Source organism: Sapajus apella, unplaced genomic scaffold (assembly GCF_009761245.1).
Source record: "Sapajus apella isolate SASKATOON/1434 unplaced genomic scaffold, GSC_monkey_1.0 scaffold26, whole genome shotgun sequence".
NCBI classification, from domain to species: Eukaryota; Metazoa; Chordata; class Mammalia; order Primates; family Cebidae; genus Sapajus; species Sapajus apella.
Window position 1 is genome coordinate 5,367,560 of NW_022436966.1, and position 25,976 is coordinate 5,393,535.

The window sequence follows — 25,976 nt, forward strand, 5'->3', positions numbered from 1 at the left end:
CTTTCTTTCATATCTACCATCTTATTCTAGGTGGCATGAGAGTTCGAGCCCAGATTTTCTGGAGGGAGTGACTAGGAGGAACCCCCATGGGTCTCCTCCCTTGTCAGCCACAAATACCTAAGAAAATGCTCTTCTCTCAGGCCCATCCCCCTGGCAATGTATCAATGAATATATATGTAAAGTGTATGTCAGGAATTGTACCAGATACTGAGTATCCAAAATCATAAGAGGCCTTAGGATGGCAGGCAGACACAATAATTACAATATAGCTTGACAAGTGCCATAGAAACATAAGGTTGGAAGTATTAGACTTAGTTGTCTTGGCCTTAGAGAAGGGTTTAATTGAAGGTATTTGATCTAGGTTGTTAAGATCAACTGTCAGTATGATACTCAAGTTTCTTACCTCTACTCCTTTCCATCCCAAGAGTTAGTTGAGTTCCCCTCTAACATTTTCTCTCCCTTTCAAAAGCCCCAAGTAGTACTACTACTCTGGGGAACAGGAGATACAAACACTTAACTAAGTGGGGCGGGGGAGTAAAGCAAGTCCTTAAAGCAAAGTTCAGCATTCCAAATCTTAGCAGCTGCTACGAAAATATATTTGCTCTCTTGTATTACAGTTGTAATTACACAAGATATAATAAAGGATAAAGGAAGTAATTTGGACAATACCAAAATGTTTCCCTTTCATACAGAGAACCCATATTTTCCCAATTGAAATGATGCTTTTTTTTTTTTTTTTGAGACGGAGTTTCACTCATGTTACCCAGGCTGGAGTGCAATGGCGCGATCTCGGCTCACCACAACCTCCACCTCCCGGGTTCAGGCAATTCTTCTGCCTCAGCCTCCTGAGTAGCTGGGATTACAGGCACGCGCCACCATGCCCAGCTAATTTTTTGTATTTTTAGTAGAGACGGGGTTTCACCATGTTGACCAGGATGGTCTCGATCTCTTGACCTTGTGATCCACCCGCCTCGGCCTCCCACAGTGCTGGGATTACAGGCTTCAGCCACCGCGCCTGGCCGATGCTTTTAACTTCCTGCTTCTGTTCCTTGAAAGTTGATTCAAAACATTTATGGTTACCTAGCAATGGTTCAATGCAGTCCAAGTGCTTGGAAAACCTGATTGCAGGCATGGACCCATTCCCAGGAAAGTATACTAGGTAGTCACAATTTTGAACAGAACTTCCTGGGTGAAGGGTGAAGGTAGGCAAAGGCCTCTGGAAACCTGTACAGACTCAGAATAAAAAAGTCCCAAGTGTTTGTCTTTTAAAAAAGGTATGAGTAAAGGGATCTGGTATCACTGTACACATCCTTGCTCCATGCTGGTGTTGCCAAAGGACAAAAAATAATTTGAGGTGGGACATATTCAGCAATTTTCAGTTGGATTCTCAAGTATTTTGCAAAAAAAGCATAAATGAACAAATTTCCCATGCACTGTACAAACTATCTTAAACAGTGGCACATTTAACTGATACAAAGGAAACAAGCTTAACAATGTTTTAGTTCTTACATGAACTTTCTAATACTCCCATCACTGAAGTTTACATGTTTTCATCAAGGGTTTTAGAGATGCACAAGAGAATTATCAAAGTCATGTTTAATTAAGTTGCTTCCATTTTACAATACAGAAAATAATCATATACTATTTAAACAGGCAGAAATGAGCTAATCTGCATTTATAGAACAGTTTTTTGGGTGAGAAAACCATTCTTTTATCATTTCACCTTTACTATTTAGAGGAAACAGACTTGGGATGGTTCTAACTTATTTTTCAATTTTAGAATTATTAAGTGGAAGCCATACTTCAAGTACCCACACAACCATTCTGTTTTTCACTTTCAGTGTAATCTTGAAAAATTACATGAGATATTCAACACTATTATAAATAGGCTTTGTATTAGACAATTTTGCCCAACTGTAGGCCAATGTAGTGTTCAGAGCACTTTTAGGGTAAGCTAAGCTATGATGTTCAACTTTTGGTATTTTCAACTCACAGTGGGCTTATCTGGACATAAACCCATCGTAAGTTGAGAAGCATCTGTATATCTAACATTGGTTATGTATACTTTCTTTAAATGATCATTTAAAAAATAAAACTTTATTCATATCAACCCTGTGATATAATTCTTCAGTTTTTAAAACTGCAAAACAGGTTCCAAGATGAGCTCTTACTGATTCATACAGTATAATACAGCCAAAACAACTGCTTATGACCTCTCAAATATTCACAAATCAAGGCTGGGCACGGTGGCTCATGCCTGTAATCCCAGCACTCTGGGAGGCTGAGGCAGGAAGATCCCTTAAGGTCAGAAGTTCGAGACCAGCCTGGCCAACATGTGAAACCCTATCTCTACAAAAAATTAGCTGGGTGTGGTGGTGGATGCCTGTAGTCCCAGCTACTAGGGAGGCTGAGGTAGGAGGATCACTTGAACCCACAGGGTAGAGGTTGCTGTGAGCAATGTAAGATTGCATCACTGCGCTCCAGCCTGGGTGACAAAGTCGGACCTGGTCCCCCCACAAAAAATTATTCACATTACCCAGTATTAAGAAGGGGTCATCATGAGAGTTTTTCTAAGATAATCTATTAAATTACAATTTATAAAGAAGAAATGTTTATAAATTTTTATGAAGTTATGAATTTATAAAAGTATAAATTCACATAGCGCTGTTTAAACAAGAAGTTACCAAGAGGATTATAAACTATGCAGTCTGCTACAAGTGATTTCAAAGAAATGATAAATTATATCTAATGTGTGGGTATAATAGAATCAATTTTTGATATTTAAATTATCCTAAAATCTGTTCAGTGTGAATACTCTTAAACTTTTCTTTTTATGCTTCTGGCTGAGAATGAAGAGAGGATGGAGGCTTCAAATGACTGCAATTTTTCAGATGGTTTCTTGTGACCACCCATAAAGTATTTTTCTGCAGAGTCCAAAGGCAAGATAAAAAGTCTCTGACTTGAAATCAGAATCGATCTGCTGATCTGCTAGCCACAGCTCGAATATTGCCATAAACCTTGGAAGGAGGATTTCCTGCAAAGCGGGGGAAAAAAGTATATATATAAATAAACTCACATTTACAGAGCCTACAGCTATCCCTCAATGTCTAGGGAAGACTGGTTACAGGACTCCCACAGACACCACAATCCCTGGATGCTCGTCTCATATATTAAAAAATAGGCACATTAACTACATACATCCTCCCGTGTACTTTAAATCATCTCTAGATTACTTATAATACCTAATACAATGTAAACGCTATGTAAATAGTTGTTAATACTGTATTTTAAAATCTGTATTATTTTTTGCCATTATTATTTTTTTCTGAGTCTCTGATCTGTTGTTGGTTGGATCCGCAGATTTGGACCTTGCAGATACAGCGGGCAGACTGTACATGAAAAAGGGTCTAGAACCCTAAAAAGAACAGGACAGAGACATTTTCTTTAATTGGAAATTACAAAAAAAAAAAAAACCTTAAAGGAAATAATACCCAAATATTCTCCAAAAACTATTTTAAACTTCTAAGAGCAAAAAGCACTGAGTTGTCAAAATATTTTAAAAAGAAGCCAATTACTAAGACCTGGGAACCAGAGAATCCCACGTTTTCTGAGCAAGCCGCTAAGATCTTGTACCTTATCAGAAGGTACTAACTTTGCTGCAGGATCAAGAAAATGGGTTAAGTGAATCAATTAAATTTCCTGAAGCAGTTCAGCAGCTCCTCTGTTGAACCTAAAATGTGACGTTCCCTTCTATTCTAAAATGGTTTTTCTCTGTACCTTATCAGGAAAGCAGCAAAGATTTGAGCAATATTACCCAATAAACACTTTCTCTTCTCTTGCAGACAAATGGAATCTAAGCAAAAATATTTCTACTTCTGGTCTGGTGCGGTGGCTCACGCCTGTAATCCCAGCACTTTGGGAGGCCAAGGAGGGCAGATCACAAAGTCAGGAGTTTGAGACCAGCTTGGCCAATATGGTGGAACCCCGTCTCTACTAAAAACATAAAAATGCACCTCTAGTCCCAGCTACTCAGGAGTCTGAGGCAGATGAATTGCTTGAACCCGGGAGTCAGAGGCTGTAGTGAGCCAAAATCGTACCACTGCACTCCAGCCTGGGCGACAGAGCGAGACTGTCTCAAAAAAAAAAAAAAAAAATTCTGATTCTTTCTCTAGGCCCACATTTGCCATCTCCCAAGGGTGTCTACTTGCTATCTTTAATATTACCCTATTACCCTAAACTCCTTTGCAAATGTAGTTTGACTTCCGAAATTAAAACGACAAAGAACTGCTATTACCCAAGATTAGGTTGCAAATGGCAGTTCTTGCCATCTTGATGTTTTGGAAGGAGCCAAGGATGTGAACTTTCCTGAAAGAAATAAAATGAGACGAATTAGTGGCTGAGATGCCATGACTCATACCTGTAATCCCAGCACTCTGGGAGGCCAAGGTGGAAAGATCATTTGAGGCCAGGAGTTTGAGACAAGCCTGGACAACATAATGAGACCCCATCTCTACACAAAAGTTAAAACAGCTGGGCATAGTAGCATATGCCTATAGAGTGCCACTACATGCCAACCTGAGTGACAGCAAAACCCTCTTTAAACAACAACAAAAAAGACACATTAGAAACAAAAAAGCATTTCCTTACCTAAGTCCTGTACTCCAGAAATGCTGGTGATGGCTGCACAACTCCACAAATATACTAAAAACCACTTTTTAATAAGGGTGAATTTTATGGTATATGAATTATATCTCAATAAAAAATTATTTGAAAAGACAATTTTTTTTTAAAGTCAAGTCTGTGAAGATTCATAGTTAATGATGGCTCCCAGCCTGCTTCTATGCATGCCTTCATTTAATCCTCACTTGACCTTTATCAGGTGACGTTATTCCTGTTTTACAGATCAGGAAAGAAGTTTGTAAGAAATCAAAAAGCCTGCCCAAGACAACACTCTGGCAGAGCTAGTTAGTGAATACCCAGAAATGCAGTACTGAACTCAATTTCCTCTGGTTTTCAACTGCAAAGTTTTCTAAAGATTATCTAAATTTCTTCAAGGGTCTGAGGATCATCCAGACCCTTTTAATGGGCATTCTTTACTGAATGACAAAACTGACAAGATACAATTTTGCCTTTTGTAGTCCATTTTCCAAACTGTTTTCACTGTGCCCTGTACAATAGTTATCAGCAAAGCTCCTATATCTTCAACCCCTGTTAATATTCCATTCATCTCTGGTTTTCACTAAGGCCAGTTCTCAAGTGGTGGCCAGCTTTTCCTCTGCAGGTTATCTCTAGGCCTGGGGGAGGAGCAGGTACCTTGGCTCCTCATGCCACATCCAGACCACATGCTTTCCCTCCTGCCTCCCTAAAAACCCTCTGGCTTTGGATCTGCTCTCAGGCCACATCATCTACCACCCTGCTTGGCTGCGGTCCTCAGCTGCCCCTGCAGATCGATCACTTGCGAAGAGGTCTGCTCCTGGCTCACTGTCTTTCTCTTGCTATTCTCATCACCATGCTCGATCATGTCAATACCCATGAAGACGATAATCCCAATATGCCAGCCTCTCGGGTCCTTGATATCCTTTATGCCAAGATGGGGTCTTGTTTTCCACCCTACTCCAGCCTCTTATATCCATGGTCACACCCTGAACTTGGTCAATAGCAAAAGCTGCAACCCCTCATAATTTCAATTTCAAACATCCAACTTTCTCTCTACCACTTTCTGTCATTCCAGCTCCTATCAACACCAATAATCCTTTACTCCCACCAGGACCTCCCATCTGTGGATCCTACCTACCTTCACTGCCCCTCATGCCCTCACATCCCATCTCCCTTTCTCTATTCACAATCATCCAAAGAGTTTCTATTCACTCAGAGTAAAAGCCAAAGTCCTTATGATGACCTCAAGGCCTTATCTATCACTCTCCACTCTCTCCCTTTTGTACTCAGCCAAGCTCCTTGCTCACTGGCAACTGCTAGATGAGCCCTCAACTCAAGACCTCTGTGCTTTTCCCTTCCTCTGTAATGCTCTTCCTCCAGACACCTGCAGATGAACAGAACAAACATTTACAGATGCTCCTTCCCCAAATTCCACTAAAATGACAATAATAATATGAGAAGGAGAAAGTGATAACAGTAACAAAATCCAGAAAGATGGAAAGCAGATGGATAAGATGGAACTGACTGTGCAGACCCAAGTCAACTGATGTCAAATCAGCAGTGGGAATATCAAGAAGCAGAACTCCAAGACAGAGACTCCAAGAGCCAGGGTATTCTAACACAGAGGGGCCAAGGGCACAGGGAACCCAGGATGATGGCTGTGTAGCCAGAATGCAGGCAGAGAGCATGGGGGCGCTTTTGGAACAGATGTCTCCAGGAGAGGTTTCTCACATATTAGATGCATTCGAATACATCAAGAGGAGATACAGACAACATCTAGCTTCTTACTGAATTAGTACACTGAAAATGAAGAAAGCACATAGACACATAAGACTTCCTCAAGTGAAAATAATGCTGCAAAAGAAAGATAAGGCAGTCACAGTGTTTTACCTGGCTCAGCTGTAAGTACACTGAGCACTGATTTCTGTTTTCAGGTAATACTGAACACTAATCTAAGAAAAACCACAAGGGGACTATCAGGAGGACAGAGAGGAATAAATCAGAGTGTCAGAAAGGCTGAGTGTGTGTGGTGAAATAAGGGGGTGAAAGCCAGCTAAATCTTCATTTTTCATGGCAGAAAGTCAATAGTGAATCTAAAAAATAAAACAAGAGGCTGTACATAAACAGAATATCTGAAAATATAGGATAATTTAAGAATAGCTAAAATAGTCAAAATTGGTTCCCCTGAAAAGGGTGAAATGGAGGTAGGCAGCAGAAATTTTGGGCTTTTTCAAACTACGTATATGTTTAACTTTGATTAAAATTATTTAAAATAGAGCATGAAAGATGAGGAAATAAAGACAACAAGAACAGATAAAGTGGGAATAGTTTTGCTGCGGAAAGAACCAAAGTAATGGGGCAATAGTTGGAAAGCAATGGAGGTTTCAAGACACATAGGCAACATCATTTCCCATCTGCTATACTAAATATGCCTGGAACCAATTATTTTTAGTTTTCTATCTGGCTCACATTATATTTTGCCAGGTTATTAGCAACTCATCAGAAATAACATTTATAGGTACATAACAGCCCATCTTAACAGCTTTATTATAATTAATATAAACTGTTAAACATGGATTTTCTAACTAGCCTGTGAATAGCAAAAGCAAGAGACAGTACATCTCTTAATTTCAAGTAGTTTGTAATTCAGTTTGTAAGTAATTCAATAGCAACATTATTCATAATAGCCACAAACTGAAAACAACCCAAATATCCAGCAACTGTGAATGGATAAACAAAATGTAATACAGCTGACTTCTGAACAACGCAGGTTTGAACTGCACGGGTCCAGTCGAGATTTGAGAAGACCCACAGAGGAGCTGAGTATTGTAGAAATGTCCAAAACATTAAGAAAAAGCAATGTCACAAATATATGAATTGTATGTAGGTACTAGTCTATTTTATCATTTACTACCATAAAATATACACAAATTTATTATAAAAAGTTAAAATTCATCAAAACTTACCCACACAAACACAAACCATATATGTTGCCATTTGTAGTCTAGAGAAATGGAAACAAATGCAAAGATGCGGTATGAAATCATAACTCCATAAAATTAACTGTAGTGCATACTGTACTACTGTAATAATTTCACAGCCACTGCCTATTGCTCTTGGGGTGACCTCAGGTGTTTTAAGTATCCACTTAAAATGCCATGTGATGCTGATCATCTCCCATAAGCAGTTTTCACTCTCCAGTAAATTGCCTATCAGTAAAAAGTGATCTCTCGTGGTTCTTGCCTATTTTTAATCTTTAATGCAATATTGTAAGCTTTCAGTAACAGCAAGGACCCACACGAAGTGCCACTAGTGCTGTTGGAAGTGCTCCAAAGAAGCACAGAAGTCATGACAGTACAGGAAAAAGCTGAACTGCCTGATACATACTGCTGTCTGAGGCCTGCAGCCGCAGCTGCCTGCCACTTCAAGATAAATGAATCTACCATAGGACCACTGTAAAAAAAGGAAAAGGAAATTCATGCAGCTGTCACTGCAGCTACAACAGCAGATGTAAAACACCTGCAGTTCTGCCAAATTCCCCTTTATCTTATAAAACAAAAATAAAGCCTCTAAGAAAGACAGAACAGACCATGGCAATAAAATATCAAATTGTAATAAGACCTATGACCACCCAGGCAAGGGTTAAGCCACACACCCTACACATAAGTAGTAAACATTCTAACTGCCACAGATATTTTTCTTTTTCTATAGCAGCTTACAAGCACTGGCCTTTTAATAAACAATATTAAAACAATTACAGCTCACCAATAGCTGGATACAGATTGACCCCAGCTTCCCTCTTCCCATGCCCTGTTCTACAAGCCATAACTACAGCTTTGAATGGACAAGAGACTTATTCCAGTAACATTCTCCTAATAAGAGGCCACTGACTATGGACCGGTTCTACCCGCTTCCAGAGGCGGTGTATTCAGTGCCTTCATGTCCCTGTCCCTACATCATCTTGTAACATACAGGGTCTAACTGTCATGTATTTTCAATGTTAAGTCTCCACCCCACAGCGACCAGAGGTTGTATGTTACATTTATTCAGTATACATGCATTAGGACCTCTCTTATAAATATTCATAGCTCCTCCTATAACCTGTTAAATAAGTATACTTGGCTCACCCATTCAGCATAAATCCCTGTCTCCTTTTCCTTCTTCAAAGTGTCTGCTTTTGGTCTCTGCCGAAGGCCACACTTCCCAAGCCTGTCAGAATAGCCACTCTGCAGACTGCAACCCTTTATAAGAAATAAAGTTTCCTCTCTGAATTTATAAATCTTGTGATTCTTTTGTTGACAATCTCAAATTGGAAATGTAGCTTTTATGTGGGTGCGAGATTGTTCTAAAAAGAACATGTCTATAGACTCAAATATGATTGAGAAAAAAATGAAGTCATTAAGTGACAACCTACAGAAAAAGGAAAGTAAAAGATCTAAAGCTGGAGAACTTAATGCCAGCAAAGGATGGTTTGATTATGTTAGAAACAGGTGGCTTTAAACATGTCAGGCTAACAGAGTAGCAGCTTCTGGTCACCAAGGGGCAGCAGACGAGTTCCCAGATGCCATTACAAAAATCATTGAGGAGAAATAGCATCTGCCTGAACAGGTTTGTTGTGAACATGAAAAGTGTCCTGTTCGGGAAAAAAAAAGTCACAAAGGGCAATCATTAGTAAAGAAGAGAAGCAAGCACCAGGATTTAAGGCAGGAAGGGATAGGCTAACTTTACTGTTTTGTTTAAATGCACTCAGGTTTATGATCAGGACTGCCCTTATCTATAAAGCTGCTAATCCCAATCCTTAAAGGGAAAAGGTAAACACCAGTGGCCTGTTTTTTCGATGTACAAGAAGGCTTGGACAAAGACAGCTCTTTTTCTGGATTGATTCCATTGATGCTTTGTCCCTGAAGTCAGGAAGTATCCTGCTAGTAGGGAATGAGTTTTAAAGTTCTTTTGATATTGAGCTATGTCCCAGCCGCCCAGAACCCCATGAGTTCAACGCTGAACTCATGGGGTTCTGGGTGTAAACTCATGGGGTTCTGGGTGGCTGGAAGAAGAAGGCAACAAAGTTGTCTCCTTGCCCCTAAATAATTCAGCCTCCAGATCAGGTAGTCATGAAGACCTTTAAGGTTCATTACACACAGTACTCTATGAAAAATACTGTCAATGATATGGAATAGAACTTGAAAGAAAGAACGTAACAAAAGTCTGGAAGGACTAAGCCACTGAAGACACTGTCATTATTATGGAAAAAGCTGTGAAAGCCTCACGCCTGCAACTATAAATTTCTGCTGGAGAAGGACGTGTCCAGAGGTTTTGTATGACATTATAAGATTTATGACAGAGCCAACCAAGAAATTATGAAAGAGACTGTGGCTATGGCAAAAAGTAAGGGGTGAAGGGTTTCAAGATATGGATCTCAGAGAAATTCAAGAGCTAACAGACACCATATCAGAGGAATTAACGGAAGACAACTTGATGGAGGTAAGCGCTTCCAAAGCAGTGCCAGGTGATGAGGAGGAGGATGTAGAAGCAGCAGTGTCAGAAAGGGTGACATTAGACAATTTGGCAGAGGGTTTCTGATTATTCAAGATTCTTTTGATATCTTTTATGACAGATCCTTTTATGATATGGGCACTGAAACTAAAACTGTGGAGGAGGACTGGTACCCCATAGAGAAGTGAAAGGATAAAAAAGTCAGAAATTATAATGTACTTCCATAAAGTTCCAGAGTATGCCTGCCTCTTCTGCCTCCCCTTCCACATCTTCCACCTCTGCCACCCATGAGACAGCAAGATTAACCCCTGCAAACATCCATGCAAACAAGGATGGAGACCTTTATGATGATCCACTTCCACTTAATGAGTAGTAAATCGATTTTCTCTTATGATTTTTAATAACATTTTCTTTTCTTAGCTTACTTTATGAAGGAGTGCAGTATATAATACATGTAACATACAAAATATGTGTTTATCAATTGTTTGTTATGGGTATAACTTTCGGCCAGCAGCAGTAAAGTTTTGGGAGAGTCAAGTCATATATGGATTTTCAGCCATGTTGGAGGTTCGGCATCCGTAATCCCTGCAATACTCAAGGATCAACAGTATATCTATGCAATGAAATAGTACTTGCCAATAAAAAGGAACTACTGACACACCCAACAAAATGAAGGAGTTCAAAATAACATGCTAATCAAGAGAAGTCATACAGCAAAGCCTATATACTGTGGATTTCCATTTATGTGAATTTCTAGAAAAGGCAAGATAAAAGTGACAGAAATTAGAGCAGTGGTTGTCCCAGAACAGGGCTGGGGCAGGCAACTGACCATAAAGATGGACAAAGGAATTTTCCAGAGTAAGAGAACTGTATGAGTGTTAGGGGACTACAATACATAAACATTAGCCAAAAACTCATTGAACTGGACCCTTAAAACAGGAGAATTTTACTGTATGTAAATTATGCCACAATGAACTTTTAAAAAGTTAGTTCAACTAGTAAATTTTAGGTTAATATTTATAAAATTTACCAGTGATAAACTTAATGACAGATTATAATTTCATTGGCAAATCAGTTACAGTTTTGGATTTCTAAATTCTCTTTTTTTTTTTTTTTTTGAGACAGAGTCTTGTTCCGTCACCGAGACTGGAGTGCAGTGGCTTGATCTTGGCTCACTGCAGTCTCTGCCTCCCGTGTTCAAGCAATTCTTCTGCCTCAGCCTCCCAAGTAACTGGGATTACAGGAATGTACTACCACCCCTAGCTAATTTTTTTGAATTTTTGGTAGAGACTGGTTTTCACCATGTTGGCAAGGCTGGTTTTGAACTCCTGACCTCAAGTGACCCACCCACTTTGGCCTCCCAAAGTGCTAGGATTACAGGTATGAGCCACTGCGCCCAGCCATGGATTTCTAAATTCATAAAAGTTTTTAGGGCTACTCAGCCAATCCATGACTTAGTGATGACTGAAGATTTTTTTTTGACTTTATAATTGTGTGAAGTGATACACATTCAGAATGCTCTTCAATTTTTAAAAAGAAGTATCCTAAGACAAAAGTGAACTTTTGACTTACAAGATCTTTAATTTATAATAGGTTTGTCTGGATATAGCTCCACCATACAGTGGGGAACATCTGTATATGGATTTTGAAAAATTAATTAATTTTTTTGATACAGGGTTTCACTCTTGTCACTCAGGCTAGAGTGCCGAGGTGCCATCATGGTTCACTGTGGCCTTGACATCCTGGGTTCAAGAAATCCTCCTACCTGAGCCTTCTGAGTAGCTAGAGCTATGGGTGTGGACAATCACACCTGTTTAATTTTTATATTTTTTGAAGAGATGGGATCTCCTTATGTTGCCCATACTGGTCTTGAACTTTGAGGCTCAAGCAATTCTTCCTTCCACCTTGGCCTCTGTGCTCAGACTATGTATAGTATTTTTATTTTCATTTTGTGAGTCTCACTCTGTCACCCAGTCTGGAGTACAGTAGCATGATCATGGTTCATTGCAGCTTCAGCCTCCTGGGCTCAGGAGATCTTCCCACTTCAGCCTCCTGAGTAGCTGGGACTACAGGTGTGGGCTGCTACACCCCGCTAATTTTTGTATTTTTTTATAGAGAAGGGGTTTTGCCAAGTTGCCCAGGCTAGTCTCAAACTCCTGAGCTCAAGCCATCCACCTGCCTCACCTCCCAAAGTGCTGGGATTACAGGTGTGAGCCACCAAGTCTGGCCATACTTTTAAATGTGGTGTGCATTTCCACATTTTTGAAATTTCTAGTTCAAAAAAGCTTCTCCCAAGGCTCCCTATTTCTGACTCTAGGCTCAATCCATAAAAGATCAACAATATAACCATATACTTGGCTTCAGGTAAAGAGGGCCACCCATACAGTAGTATAGTTATCCTTAAAATATAAAGAATGTATAAAATTTAGATTCTATATAATGATGAGTCCTTCAGTGTAGAGCAAAATTGAGATATTAAATGAAATTATTTCAGGATTTAGTCGCAGGCAGATCCCTCCTACTCTCAGTCAACTGTTCAGTTTCCTAACTTCATAGTATTATATAATCTCTGAGCCATCTGCCAGTAAGATCCCCAACTGGCAACACAGCAGCTTCAACCTCAGACAGGGGTAATCCCAGCTTCACTTCTGGCACCTTTATTTTAAGCCCCTATCATCTTATTTATGTTCACATATAACTGCTCTCTAGCTTTGCCTAATGTACGATATTCCCCTTCCTTTTATAAAAGGTGAAGACTCATACTGGCATTTGAAATACTGATTGCTTGTTCTCCCCTACTAATTTAATAGATTCCCTTGAGATTTTATTTACTTATTTATTTATTTTTGGGAGACAGGGTCTTGCTCTGTCACCCAGGCTGGAGTGCAATGGCATGGCTCACTGAAACCTCTTTCTCCCAGGTTCAAGGGATTCTCCTGCCTTAGCCTCCCAAGTAGCTGGGACTACAGGCATGTGCCATCTATGCTCGGTTAATTTTTGTATTTTTAGTAGAGATGGTGTTTCACCATGTTGGCCAAGCTGGTCTCGAACTCCTGACCCTAGGTGATCCGCCCGCCTTGGCCTCCCAAAGTGCTGGGATTACAGGTGTGAGCCACTGTGCCTGACCTGAGATATTATTTAAATCTTCATCTGTAATAATAATTTCTTTTAATAGCATTTCTAAACATTTCCTCATTGCTAAATGAGAAAAAGACATATAATTTTTGAAATTTCCTCAACTTAAGCCTCTTTCAAAGTTGGTGACCATTCACCCAGAAGAATACAGATGATTCCCAACTTAAGATGGTTCGACTTGGGATTTTTCGACTTTACAAGGGTGCAAAGGTGATATACATTCAGAATGCTCTACTTCAAATACACATACAACTATTCTGTTTTTCATTTTTAGTACAGAATTCAATATTTAACACTCTGTCATAAAGTAGGATTTGTGTTGGATAACTTTGCCCAACTGTAGGCTAATGTGTGTTCTGACCACATTTATGATAGGCTAGGCTAAGCTATAATGTTCCATAAGTCAGGTATATTAAATGCATTTTAGACTTACAATATTTTCAATTTACAATGGGTTTACAAGGAGCATCTATACAGACAAATATTTAGCAGCAACATTATACATAAAATACAACTGTTCTGTTTTAAAACAAAAGATCAAATATAAATTACGAAAATAATTTTGTCAAGAATAAATACTTACACATCAGCCAAAACTATCCGTGTCCGTGTCACATTCTCTATGGTGAATTTGGTTTTTCCTCCTTTGCCAGCAATTCTTCCTATTGCCCTAGATAGATGGTCTCCCTTTAAGGGTTTAACTAAACAAGAAAAGCAAGACCTCAGGAGGTAAATCATTCCAGTGCACCACCCACTTCCACATAAAGTTTAATCATAAACTAAATTTCCCTAAATAACACAAGTATATATATATTGATTTTATTTTTTTGAGTAGCAGTCTTGCACTGCTGCCAGGCTAGAGTGCAGTGGCACTATCTTGGCCCACCGCAACTTCTGCCTCCTGTGTTCAAGCAATTCCCCTGCCTCAGCCTCCTGAGTAGCTGGGATAACAGGTGGGTGTCCAGCTAATTTTTGTATTTTTAGTAGAGATGGGGTTTCACCATGTTGGCCAGGATGGTCTTGAACTCTTGACCTCATGATCCGCCCGCCTCGGCCTCCCAAAGTGCTGGGATTACAGGCATGGGCCACCACACCTGGCCAGTATATATATTTTTAAAAGTTGCTAAAAATACAGCTTAATTGATGCTATTAGAAAACTGAGATTCACATCACAATACAAAGTCAGCGACGCAAGACACAGCATTTCACAGGAAAAGACCACCACATACTCACCATCTGTAATTTCAAAAGACTCTAGGAAGAGGTCATCCAACCTGATGAGAGCAAGTGCATCCTATAATATAAAAACAAACACTGTTGACGCCCCTTCCATTTGCACGCCTGAGAAAGAGTCAAGTGCAAAGCTCTATGGAACTAAAATCCATACACTCTAGAGCTAGAAAGCTTTTTTTTTTTTTTTGGAGACAGAGTCTTGCTCTGTTGCCCAGGGTGGAGTGAAGTGGTGTGATCTCAACTCACTGCAACCTCTGCCTCCCGGGTTTGAGCAATTTTCCCACCTCAGCCTCCCAAGCAGGTGGGACCACAGGCATGTACCACCATACCTGGCTAAATTTTTTGTATTTTCTAGTGAATGATAGAAAGTGTGACAAAAAAGAAAAGAAAAAAAAAAAAAAGAAGAAAAATAAACTTTTTGTATTTTCAGTACAGATAGGGTATTACCATGTTGGCTAGGCTGGTTTCGAACTCCTGGCCTCCCAAAGTGCTGGGATTACAGGCGTGGGCCACTGCGCCTGGCCTATTTTATTATTTTTTTCAATGCCTAATCCATTGAAATGTTCACACTGAGTATTTTGCAAATCCTCATTTTAGCTGTCATGGACTTACTCACCTCCACCTGAAAGCCGAGAATAAAGGCTTTCACAAAATCAGCTGCTTTTGTCAGAGCACTAACATCCTTGGTTTCTTTACAAGTCTGTTAAAAAACAAAAAAGGTACAAAATACAGTTGAGAATCAAACAGAAAATGTTCTAACAAAATACTAGAAATGTCCTTTCCCATTATTAGAGAATTTCCTTCACCACCTTCTCCCAATATATTCTGTATGACACAGGTTCTGGTGGGGTAAGTGCAATATTTCATTTGCAAAACAAGACCTTTCCAGTTCCAAAGCTTGGCCGTTCCACCCAAAGAGTGTCAAATAACTAACTGCACTGTATGGTCAGATTTTGGGGTTAACAGCAAGACTCCTCTAGCACAACCCAATCTCTCGCATTCTGAAGGACCTCTACGTTCTGCCCATCCCTTCAATGCCCAAGCCTGTCCTAACTCTCTTTTCCATTGAGGCAGTCTTCCCTGGGAGTCCTGACTTAATCTTCTGACTTAGTTATCATTTATATGCTGATGTTTCTTAAATCAACAGCTCCAGGCCTAACTACCTGCACACACTGACAAGGGAAATCAAGAATGATTGAAGTACTGATCCTGTCATCAAAGTTTATTTGATAAATGCAGAAATACCTGTCATTCATAAAATGCCTACCATTGTAAATAACATGTACTATAAATAACACGCTTTATATACCATAATTCTAACCTTCACAAAAACCTGGAATGTTAAGTGATACAAATACCTTCATATATGAGGAAACGAAAGTACTGGAAACCAAAAAAAGTAAGATTCAAACACAGGTCTGATTCTAAAACCGTTATTTCCACTATCCCATACACATTCACAATCGTATTCAACAAATTTAAAACCATATGGGCTTGTGTAATGGGAAAGTCCCCGAGGCTTTCACATTTAAAACTAGACCCTAGTTCCAATCCTATATGTGACCTTAGGCAAGTCCCATAGATACTTCAGGTCTTGAGTTTTCTCATCAGTAAAATAAAGAGGTCAGAGTGGAAGACCCTGAGTGTTCCCTACTAGTATAATAGAAAGTTTCCCTTATTAGCTCTTATTATTCCCTTATTAGATATTTCCCTTACTAGCTTATTGGCCAAGTTTCCTCACATCTTTAAGAGAGGAATATCCTGAAGACTAAATAATGTAGAGCATGCTGCAATACCACTGTGTGTCTGGTATATGGCAGCATTAACAAATGTTAGTGGAATCCAAAGTGATGATTCTGCAATAAATAGGACAATGAAGCACATGAAAAGTTTAGGCACTGAAGACATGACTGAAAAATGGATATACCATAACAGAGAATGAACTTGAGATAGATCCGGAAAGATACTGGCACTGAAGCAGAAAGAGAAAGGAGTAAGGGGGAGAGGAACTCCTTCAAAGGGCAAAGCCATTAAAAAGTATGGACGTAAAAAAAATGGTGAGAGACAAATCTGTGGCTACATCTCCTACTTGAAAGGCAAGTTAAGTCAGAAACTTTTTCCTTTAGAAATGTTGAAGATGCCAAGACGTCATTGTGGTCTGGGAAAATTAATCTGGCACTGGCAGATTGATGAGTAGAGACAGGAGAGACTTAAAACAATGAAGTAAGGGAATCCTACAAAGAAACGAGACTCCTTGGCAGGAAACCATAAAAGCCTGAATGAGAGGGAATGACAACAGGGACAAAGAGGAGTTACTCTGTCTTGTTCTGTGATATTTTAAACTTTAACAACTATTTAGAATAGTGCCTCTTTGTTCCATTATTATATTCCATCAACAGAGATGAGACTATACCAGTCCTGATGATGGTATCAGAATCCTTAAAAAGGAAAATATAATTAATTTTGGTTATCGATTCTGGCATGAAATTGGTACCCTAAAAACAAAGCCCAAAGTAAATTAATTTTAAATGTCTATTTCCTGGATTGACAGCATGGAATTTAAAGTACATATATATAGGCTGGGCACAGTGGGTCACACCTGTAATCCCAGCACTTTGGGAGGCCGAAGCGGGCAGATCACCTGAGGTCAGGAGCTTGAGACCAGCCTGGCCAACATGGTAAAACCCAGTCTCTACTAAAGATACAAAAATTAGCCAGGCGTGGTGGCGGGCGCCTGTTATCACTAAGCCAAGATCTTGCCACTGCACTCCAGCCTGGTTGAAAGAGCGAAATAAAATATGTACATATGTGTGTGTATGTATGTGTGTATATATGGAAATATAGTGTGTGTGTGTGTATGATCATGTGTGTATATGTAATTTATATTTTATATATTTATTTTAAATATATATATTTTATATATATTTATATTTATATATAAAAATATATATATCATATATATATACATTTTAAATTCCATGCTGTCAATCGATAACCAAAATTATATTTTCCTTTTTAAGGATTCTGATACCACCATCAGAACTGGTATAGTATGATCATACATATATGTATGATCGTGTGTGTGTGTGTGTATATATATATATACATACATATATGTATCATCATACACACACACACACACACACACACACACACACACACACACACATCATACACACATATACAAATAACCTGTGGCTTTTTTTTTTTTTTTTTTGAGACAGGGTCTCACTCTGTCACCCAGCCTGGAGTGCTCTGGTATAAACACAAACACACACATATATATATACACACACTAATATACATATTATATATGTATATATGTGTGTATATATACGTGTGTGTTACATATACGTGTGTATATATACACATATATACATATATAATATGTATATTATACGTGTGCATATATAAACATATATACATATAATGTATGTAATATTTACATATTACCTGATTTCTACATTCCTTGATTTCAAGTTAAAGTGTATCTGAAGTCCCAAATGTTCCACAATAGGAGTAAATATCTTCATATATGTATATATGTGTATATATATGTGCACACATATATGTATATATACACACATATGTACACACGTGTATGTATATATACACACACACGTACATGTTTATCAAAATAACACATTTTAAAATCAAGAGTACCATTAAAATACAGTCATGCACTGCATAATGACATTTTGATCAATGACCAACTGCTCACATCATGGTGGTCTCATTACAGTATAATGAAGACTATACAGAAACCTGTTATATGGCACTGTATATTAGCAATGCAGATCAAGTAGGTGAAATGATTGATATTCAGTAATGGTGCTGGGACATGTGGTTTTCCATATTAAAAAGATATATAAACAAATATACCACCTACGTTTAAGTACACTCTATAATGTTTGCAAAAGGACTAAGTCATCTAACAAAACGTATCTCAGAACATATCCCTGATGTTGACTGTATATACTTCTTACAAAGCAGCAAGTACTTATATTCATTGTTTACTTCTATTTATGACAATCTCTTTACTCGACTTTTTCTCAATTTGACATACAACATTATAAAAGATATACAGAAGCAGAACCAGTATTTTGGTATGATCTCAGAACTTACAAATTCAACTAATATTTGTATCAAATGCAGATTTTGAAGGCATTTGGGATGTTCAAACTCAATATAGTAAATTTTTAAACTGGACAAAAAACATTTAACAGAATACGTCCCATTAAGTAAAGTCTATTCAAGCCTTTTCATCTCTGTAGGAGAGAAAGCCTGGTGTGCTGAGAAATGGCTGAGATTTTCCTTACCCTGATTTCTACATTCCTTGATTTCAAGTTAAAGCGTATCTGAAGTCCCAAATGTTCCACAATAGGAGTAAATATCTTCATCCAGTTTTCTTTTAATGGTGTGTATCTGTTAGCTGGGACTGGAATTTTCCTTGTTTCTTCTTTCCCACCCTGTAATAAAAGAACACACAACTCAGGAAACTATGGAGGCATGGTGATGAAGTTGTAAAATGACATTTGATCCACAAAGGGCTTCCTTTAACTGAACTAGTTACACTTCAAAGAATCACTTATTTCAGCAAAACAGCCCCCCCAGCTTCAACATAGCCCAGAGGCCACCGGCTTGATTGGCCACTGGCCCTTGCCTCGTCGCTGTCCCACGGTCCCAGCCACATACCAGGAGCCCATCGCCGCAGAGGGGCGGGAAGACGGGCCTCTTCGCCGGCCTGGCCTCTTCTGTGTCCATAAGGCCTGCATCCCCGCCCTCTCCCGCTGCGGACAGCTGTTCAGCCTGCCGTTTCTTCGCCCGCCGACCACCCTTGCGAGTGACCTGGGTAAAGCCCTCCTCTGCTACGGCGCTCTGTGCTTCCATTTCGGATTCCAACCCTGGGATTCTTAAGCACTTCCGGCTGAAACACGTGCGCTGCTACACAGCGCAGGACCCAGCCTCCGCCAACCGCCCCCGCAGCTCCGCCCCTTTCCTAAAACGCCACAGACCGGGGACCTGCAGAATTTGGGGGCGGGGTGGAAAGGGTGTGTAGGCTGTCCTAAGATACGCCTGATGCTCATCATCTCACTCCAGCCACGCCACACACAGCCCAAGTAGTTTGTAATCTCTAATATGTATGTGTGCTAAAGGCAGTGGGTAAAGGCGATAAGCAAATTCGTTTTGTTGTGAAGGAACATTCTGTGAGATCGCAGGAGCGCATCTGGCATTATCCGTGGATAACTACAGCCAACTTTCTAGAGCATCTGGGGCAGAGTACGGAAAGCAGGAGGGTCAAATTACCAATGTTTGGAGCCTGGTTTCCAGGTTGGTGTTTTGGGGGGCTCTGGGTGTGGAGTTGCCGAAGCTGAAATCGGCTGGACCATGTCGGCTTTCGAGAAGCCTCAGATCATCGCCCATATCCAGAAGGGCTTCAACTACACAGTGTTTGACTGTAAGTGGGTGCCCTGCAGCGCCAAATTTGTGACCATGGGCAACTTCGCACGGGGCACCGGCGTCATTCAGCTGTACGAGATCCAGCACGGGGACCTGAAGCTGCTTCGGGAGGTGGGTGCCGCGTCAGGCATCTGGACTGCCGTTGGGGGCGAATGCGGATCCTGGGATCTGCATTTCTCTTGCCAGGGCCTTCGTCCAGCGTCCCCCCAAAGTATAGCTTGAGCCGCGCGAGACCAGAGAAGCTGACCGCCGACTGAGGAATGTTTCCTACTTAAAAAGTTTATGCTCATCCGCGGGCTAGTTCCTCTGCGCCCAACCCTCCTGCCACTCCCAGTGCAGTCCGGCCAAAGCGGGCATCAGGATGCCTGCAGTATAGTTGGAAGAGGCAGCCTAACACATTCGACAGGTATCAGTTGAGTGCCTGGTATTCCCAGGCATGTCAGTGGCAATGTCCCCGATCTCATGGAGTTTATTTTCTAGTGGGAGAGATATTCAGTTCAGTAATCAAAGCAACGATACGTAAACACAAACTGAGATGACTTGTCTCACAGAAAGTAACAAGGTAACGGTTCTCTGAGAGTGAAAACAGATTTGAGATAAGTAAAAACAGATTTGGGTATGTGCAGAAACTAACTAGGCCAAAAGAGGAGTAAAGGACAAGGTTTCCAGAGCTTTTGCTCAGTGATGGGAGGAAGTTTATCTCCTTAAGAAACTAGAGGGGTAAGCAGGAACCAGTTATTACAGGATCTGTAGGATATTGAAAGGATTTATGCCTCTTTTCTAAGAAAAATGGAAAATGATTGAAAGGATTTAAGCAGGGTGTGGCAAGATTAGGTTTACAAGTTGATTACTAGCGAAAGAATTAGAGAATAATAATCACTAGCATTTTATAGCTGTTTATAGTTTTTAAAAAGCCTTGATTTAGGTTACCTAAAAGAAAAAAAAAAAAAGATCAGTCATACTCAGATCAGGGTTGTAACAGACTGCAAGTGCAGGGAAGAACTCTGGGGATCAAAATTTATGGAGAGAATCGGCTTGGAGGAGGTAGGGACTACACTGGTAGATAAAGGATGAATACAGTTGTTTGGACTGGTAAGCCTAGAATAGAAAGTATGTAAGACCTCATCCCACTTGAAATTTCCCTGAATAACAAACATGAAACATGGCCTGTTCCTTCTTACCTTTCCTTATATTGTTCATCACTCTTAGCATCCAGTAACCTGTGTTTTTTTTTTTTCTTTGAGACAGGGTCTTGCTCTGTCACCCAGCCTGGAGTGCTGTGGTGCAAACACAGCTCACTGCGACGTCCACCTCGCTGGCTCAAGGGATCCTCCCACCTCAGCCTCCAGAGTAGCTGGGACTACAGGTGTGTGCCACCACACCTAGCTAATTTTTTTGTACTTTTTTTTTTTTTTTTTTTTTTTTTGGTAGAGATGGGGTTTCACCATGTTGTCCAGGCTGGTGTCCACCTCCTGGACTCAAGCAGTCTGCCTGCCTCGGCCTCTCAAAATACTGGGATTACAAGAGTGAGCCACCACACCCGGCCACCTGTTGCTATTCTAATGTTCAGTTCAGATTATCTAATGTATGATGTCCTTCCTGATTTCTACACAAAGTAAAATTTCTTTGTATTGCATTTGGGGTTGTTTTTGTTTTTTATTGTTGTTTTCTTTTTTTTTTAGAGATGGCGTAGTTCTGTCACTCAGTCTGGACTGCAGTCGTATTGTCATAGCTCACTATAGCCTAGAACTCCTGGGCTCAAACCATCCTCCTGCCTCTGCCCCCCAAAGTGCTGGATCAGGTGTGAGCCACCATGAAAAAGAAAAGGCATTTAAAGGATTTTCATTTTTTATGTTTTTTGAGACGGAGTCTTGCTCTGTTGCCCAAGCTGGAGTGCAATGGCGCGATCTCAGCTCATTGCATCCTCCGCCTCCCAGGTTTAAACTATTCTGCCTCAGTCTCCCTAGTAGCTGGGATTACAGGTGCCTGCCACCATGCGCAGCTAAATTTTTTTGTATTTTTAGTAGTGATGGGGTTTCACCACGTTGGTCAGGCTGGTCTCGAACGCCTGACCTCAGGTGATCCACCCGCCTCAGCCTCCCAGAATGCTGGGATTACAGACTTGAGCCACTGCGTCTGGCCATTTATTCCTTTTTCAAAGAAGATGGGACATGATTGAAATTTTTCTTGTTCTTTTTTTTTGAGACAGGTTCTCACTCTTGCCTAGGATGGAGTAGAGTGGCAGGATCAGGGCTCAGACTTGTGACTTTTTAAAATAAGAATAGGCCTCATGCAGTGGCTACGCCTGTAATCCCAACACTTTGGGAGGCAGAGGGGTGGATTGCTTGAGCCCAGGAGTTCAAGACCAGCCTGGGCAACAAGGTGAAACCCCGTCTCTACTTTTTGTATAAAAAAATACAAAAATTAGCTGGGCATAGTGACATGTGCCTGTAGTCCCAGCTACTTAGGAGGCTGTGGTGGGAGGATCTCTTGAACCCAGAAGGTCAGGGCTGTAGTGAGCCATGATTGCACCACTGCACTTCGGCCTGGGTGGCGGAGAAAGGCCCTGCCTCAAAAAATAATAAAATAAGAATATATGATTTGTACGCATTTCAAAAGTACACTTACTGCATCAAGTGGAGTAGAGTGCTTTGTCTTTTGTAGAGATGCTAGGGAATTTCAGCAGATTTTAAAAAGATAATTTTCTTTTGTAGCAAAAGCAATATGTATTTATGATAGAACATTTAGCAAATATGATAGGAAAATGAAGAAAATATCACTCATAATCTCAATGCCAGGAATAACTACTAAGTGTATTTTCACCTGGATCCTTTGGGTCTTCTTTTTTTCCTACCACGAACAATCTGAGAACACACTATTTCAAGTTACTGTGTTTAACAAGGACCAAAGATATTTAAAAGTTGAGTCCTTTCTCCTAAAGAGCCTACTGTCCAAAAAGAGGACAAACTAATGCAAGAATACGTTTAAGAACTTACATTGTGTTTGGCTGCTCTGGTGAAATGGAAAAAAATGTAGATTAAATACTGGTCCAGTAACCCCCACTCTTTACTGGGCATCAGGATCATATGAGTGCCTTTTGTGCCGCGTGTGTGTGTGTGTGTTTTAAAACATTTGTGCCTTGGTCCCACCCTTAGAAATTCTGGCACAGTGGTACATATTTGTTGCATCTAGAGTAAGGTTTAGAAATTAGAATTTTTTTAAACTTTTGCAAGGTGATTCTAATGAGTCTCAGGGCTGAGAACTATTGAGCTAGATGGGTCATTTATGAAAATATTAGGAAACAGACTTGATTTATCATTATAGAACTACCCCTAAGTCACGTGCTCCAAAGCTCACGCATCTTTGTTCTTTTTTTTTTTTTTTAAACTTATCACTGACTTGGAGCTCACAAAGCCTGTGCATCTAAGAAAAAAAATGTAAAGGAAGCATATGAGTCTTTGTTGAAGTCTTTATCTTAGTTCTGAAAGGATAGACAGGGAATGGAGGGCAGGGCCTCCATGTACAGTTGAGCAGTTTTTTGTACCACACAAAGGTGTCTGTCTGGCTGAGTGATAAAATGTGAGCCAAAAGCTCTTTTTCCTTCATCAAGGCTTACATGTGTAAGACTTCATCAGCCTATAAAGGGCAACTTTTTTCTAATTGGCACAAAGATGCCTTATGGAGTAGGGATGGCCCTGAAAAATGGAATCGCAGTCGTAGATGTTTATACTATAAAAAATAGCAATAAGCTAATAAAATTCTGCTTTTTTAGCCCCTGTGCTACTGAATTTACTGCCTGTTAGCATTTGGTTGGCTAGATCTTTTAATGTTAATTAAGTAGTGCCAGGATGTGGAGGAGGAAATACTGACAAGCTGTACTAGACCCACCCACATATGGAACAAAAATAGCTCTCACAGGAATTATTGATCTTGAGCTTCTTTAATCATTTTGACTTCTTATTGTAGCAAAGAAAATGAACAGCTAGGTCAATTATGACCACCATTGATGGTCATTTTCAGTATCATATAGCAAAAATTGTTAATATATACTGATTGTTGAACAATTTTTGCAAGATAGAGCTTCATTTTTTAGCCATTTTTAGCCAATTAGTTTTCTAGCAAGAAAAATTTTGAGTTACTACCGACTTCTTTTCATCTTTCCTTTTCCATAGATACAGTATCTAACAGGGCTAAGAGGGAACCCTTTGGTGAACTATGAAAAATTAACTTCACTAGTGTCCTCTTGATTTAGCTGTTATTACCATTTCCATGAATATCAGAGGAAAGAGGAAACATGCGTACTTTTGTAAGTCCATTTGGCAACAGAGCTCAGCCCTCCTGAGCAAAGTTCAGTCCTCAGTGCACACAAATGATAAATGTTAGTATGTTTAATATGTTCATAATATGTTTAATATGTTCAAAATATAAAATTTGAGTTTAATTTGGTTCTTGCACAGCAGACCACTAGTGTCTATAAATATCTTTGTGTTTCTTTAGGAAGAGAACAAAGAACATGAGGGAAGCATAATATCATATATTGATATCTTGTAAAGATATGAATGAAGGTAAAAACCAAAGGACAGCCATCTGAAAGTAGGTTTAATTCATGCCGTGTACCGTTTACTTCAGCAATCAAGATTGAACATTTCCGTGATACTTCCAATGACTCTCAGGTTTACAGAATGGAGACTCCAATAATAAAATGCTTATTTAATCGATTTATATATAAGCCTGGAGGCAGCCTGGTTTAGGAGAAAAAGCCTGGATTCCACCTGGCTCTTGGGACCTTAGTCACTTAGTGCTCTGAACCTGTTTTGTCGTCTTGAAAGTGGTATTCTGAACACGTAGTTTGCAGTGTTGTACATATTAGAAAGAAAAGGGGTGGTTTAGACTGGAAGAACATCTAGAACATATCTGATAGGTGGGTGTTCAATAGATGGATGCCATTTTCATGATTGCATGTCAGTGACACCAGAAACTGAACTGTTTGTCAGAGCTCTGGCACATGAAAGTATGGTAGAAAAGGGAGCCAAAATAAAATGAACTCCAGCCCTGGTTTGTCTGTCTCCAGTGTTAGGGCTGAGAAATTCATGGACAGTCATTTATACCTTCATTCAACAAATTTTGAGTGCCTGCTATGGGTTAAAAAAAATTAGTCAAGCCCTGCTCTCATGGTGCTCACATTCTAGAAAGGGCAACATAATTGCATGAATAAAATAATTTTGTTGATAAGTGTAATAGATGATTAAACAGGGTAAGTGACAGTAATCTAGGGGTTCTTCTTCAGATTGGAAGGGCAAGGAAGACCTCTTTGGGGATGTGGCGTATGAACTGAAATCCAAATGAAGAGAAGGATAGAGGCATGGTGACCTGGGGAAAAGCAGTCCAAGCAGTGGGAATAGCAAATGTAAATGGCCTGAGTGGAAAAGACCTTTGCAAGCCTGAAGAACAAAAAGCAAGCTGACTTGTGTGACTGGAATTAGTAGAGAAGGCTGGAAACAGGAAATGAAGTCACACAGTGGCAAGACCAGATCTCAAAGGGCTTTGTGCCTTTCGTATACCACAGGCCTTGGTGCCACTCCTATGAGTCTGTGCTTCTCAGTATAGATGCATTTTACTTCTTTCCTTTATATTAGTAATAGACACACTTTTAGAAGGGTTGCAGTGACAAATGTGAAAATGTATAAAGCCTGTTGTGTAGGTTAGTTGTCAGTTTGGTTTCTTTCTTTTAAAGGTAGCAATTCTACCTTTAAAATGCACAGGTGTCAAAGAATCTGCACATTACATGCTGTCTTTTGGAACACCATAAAATATTGGAGTAGTCAGTTCCATCTGCACAGGGAAGAGATTTTCAGCAGAAAAATCTGACTATATATGTTTATATATTCTGACTATATATATATATGTATGTATATATTCTGATTTTTACATCACAAGTAACTACACAGTTTTAAAAAAGTTTTTTTTTTTTTTTTTTTTTTTTTTTTTTTTTTTTTTTT

The 25,976-nt window shown here is 39.7% G+C and overlaps 2 protein-coding genes across 4 annotated transcripts in view; one reads left to right on the plus strand and one right to left on the minus strand.

Moving 5' to 3' along the window:
• Positions 1-2,560: 2,560 nt before the first annotated feature.
• PNO1 (partner of NOB1 homolog) lies at positions 2,561-19,517 on the minus strand. The gene is made up of 7 exons (XM_032291917.1): positions 19,213-19,517; positions 18,837-18,986; positions 15,134-15,217; positions 14,518-14,578; positions 13,868-13,985; positions 4,295-4,365; positions 2,561-3,034 (listed from the first exon to the last, which is right to left on the minus strand). Exons 1-7 carry the CDS (start codon positions 19,405-19,407, stop codon positions 2,967-2,969), a joined length of 747 nt encoding a protein of 248 aa, XP_032147808.1. The 5' UTR covers positions 19,408-19,517; the 3' UTR covers positions 2,561-2,966.
• Positions 19,518-19,780: 263 nt separating this feature from the next.
• The window catches only part of WDR92 (WD repeat domain 92), a 26,893-nt gene continuing 20,697 nt past the window's right edge, over positions 19,781-25,976 (plus strand). For 2 of the 3 annotated variants that reach the window (XM_032291914.1, XM_032291915.1), the window contains exon 1: positions 19,781-20,088. In XM_032291914.1, coding sequence (XP_032147805.1) covers positions 19,906-20,088 — 183 coding nt within the window. In that variant the 5' untranslated portion in view covers positions 19,781-19,905. The remainder of the gene's footprint in view (positions 20,089-25,976) is intronic. The other variant, XM_032291916.1, reaches the window with a different exon arrangement.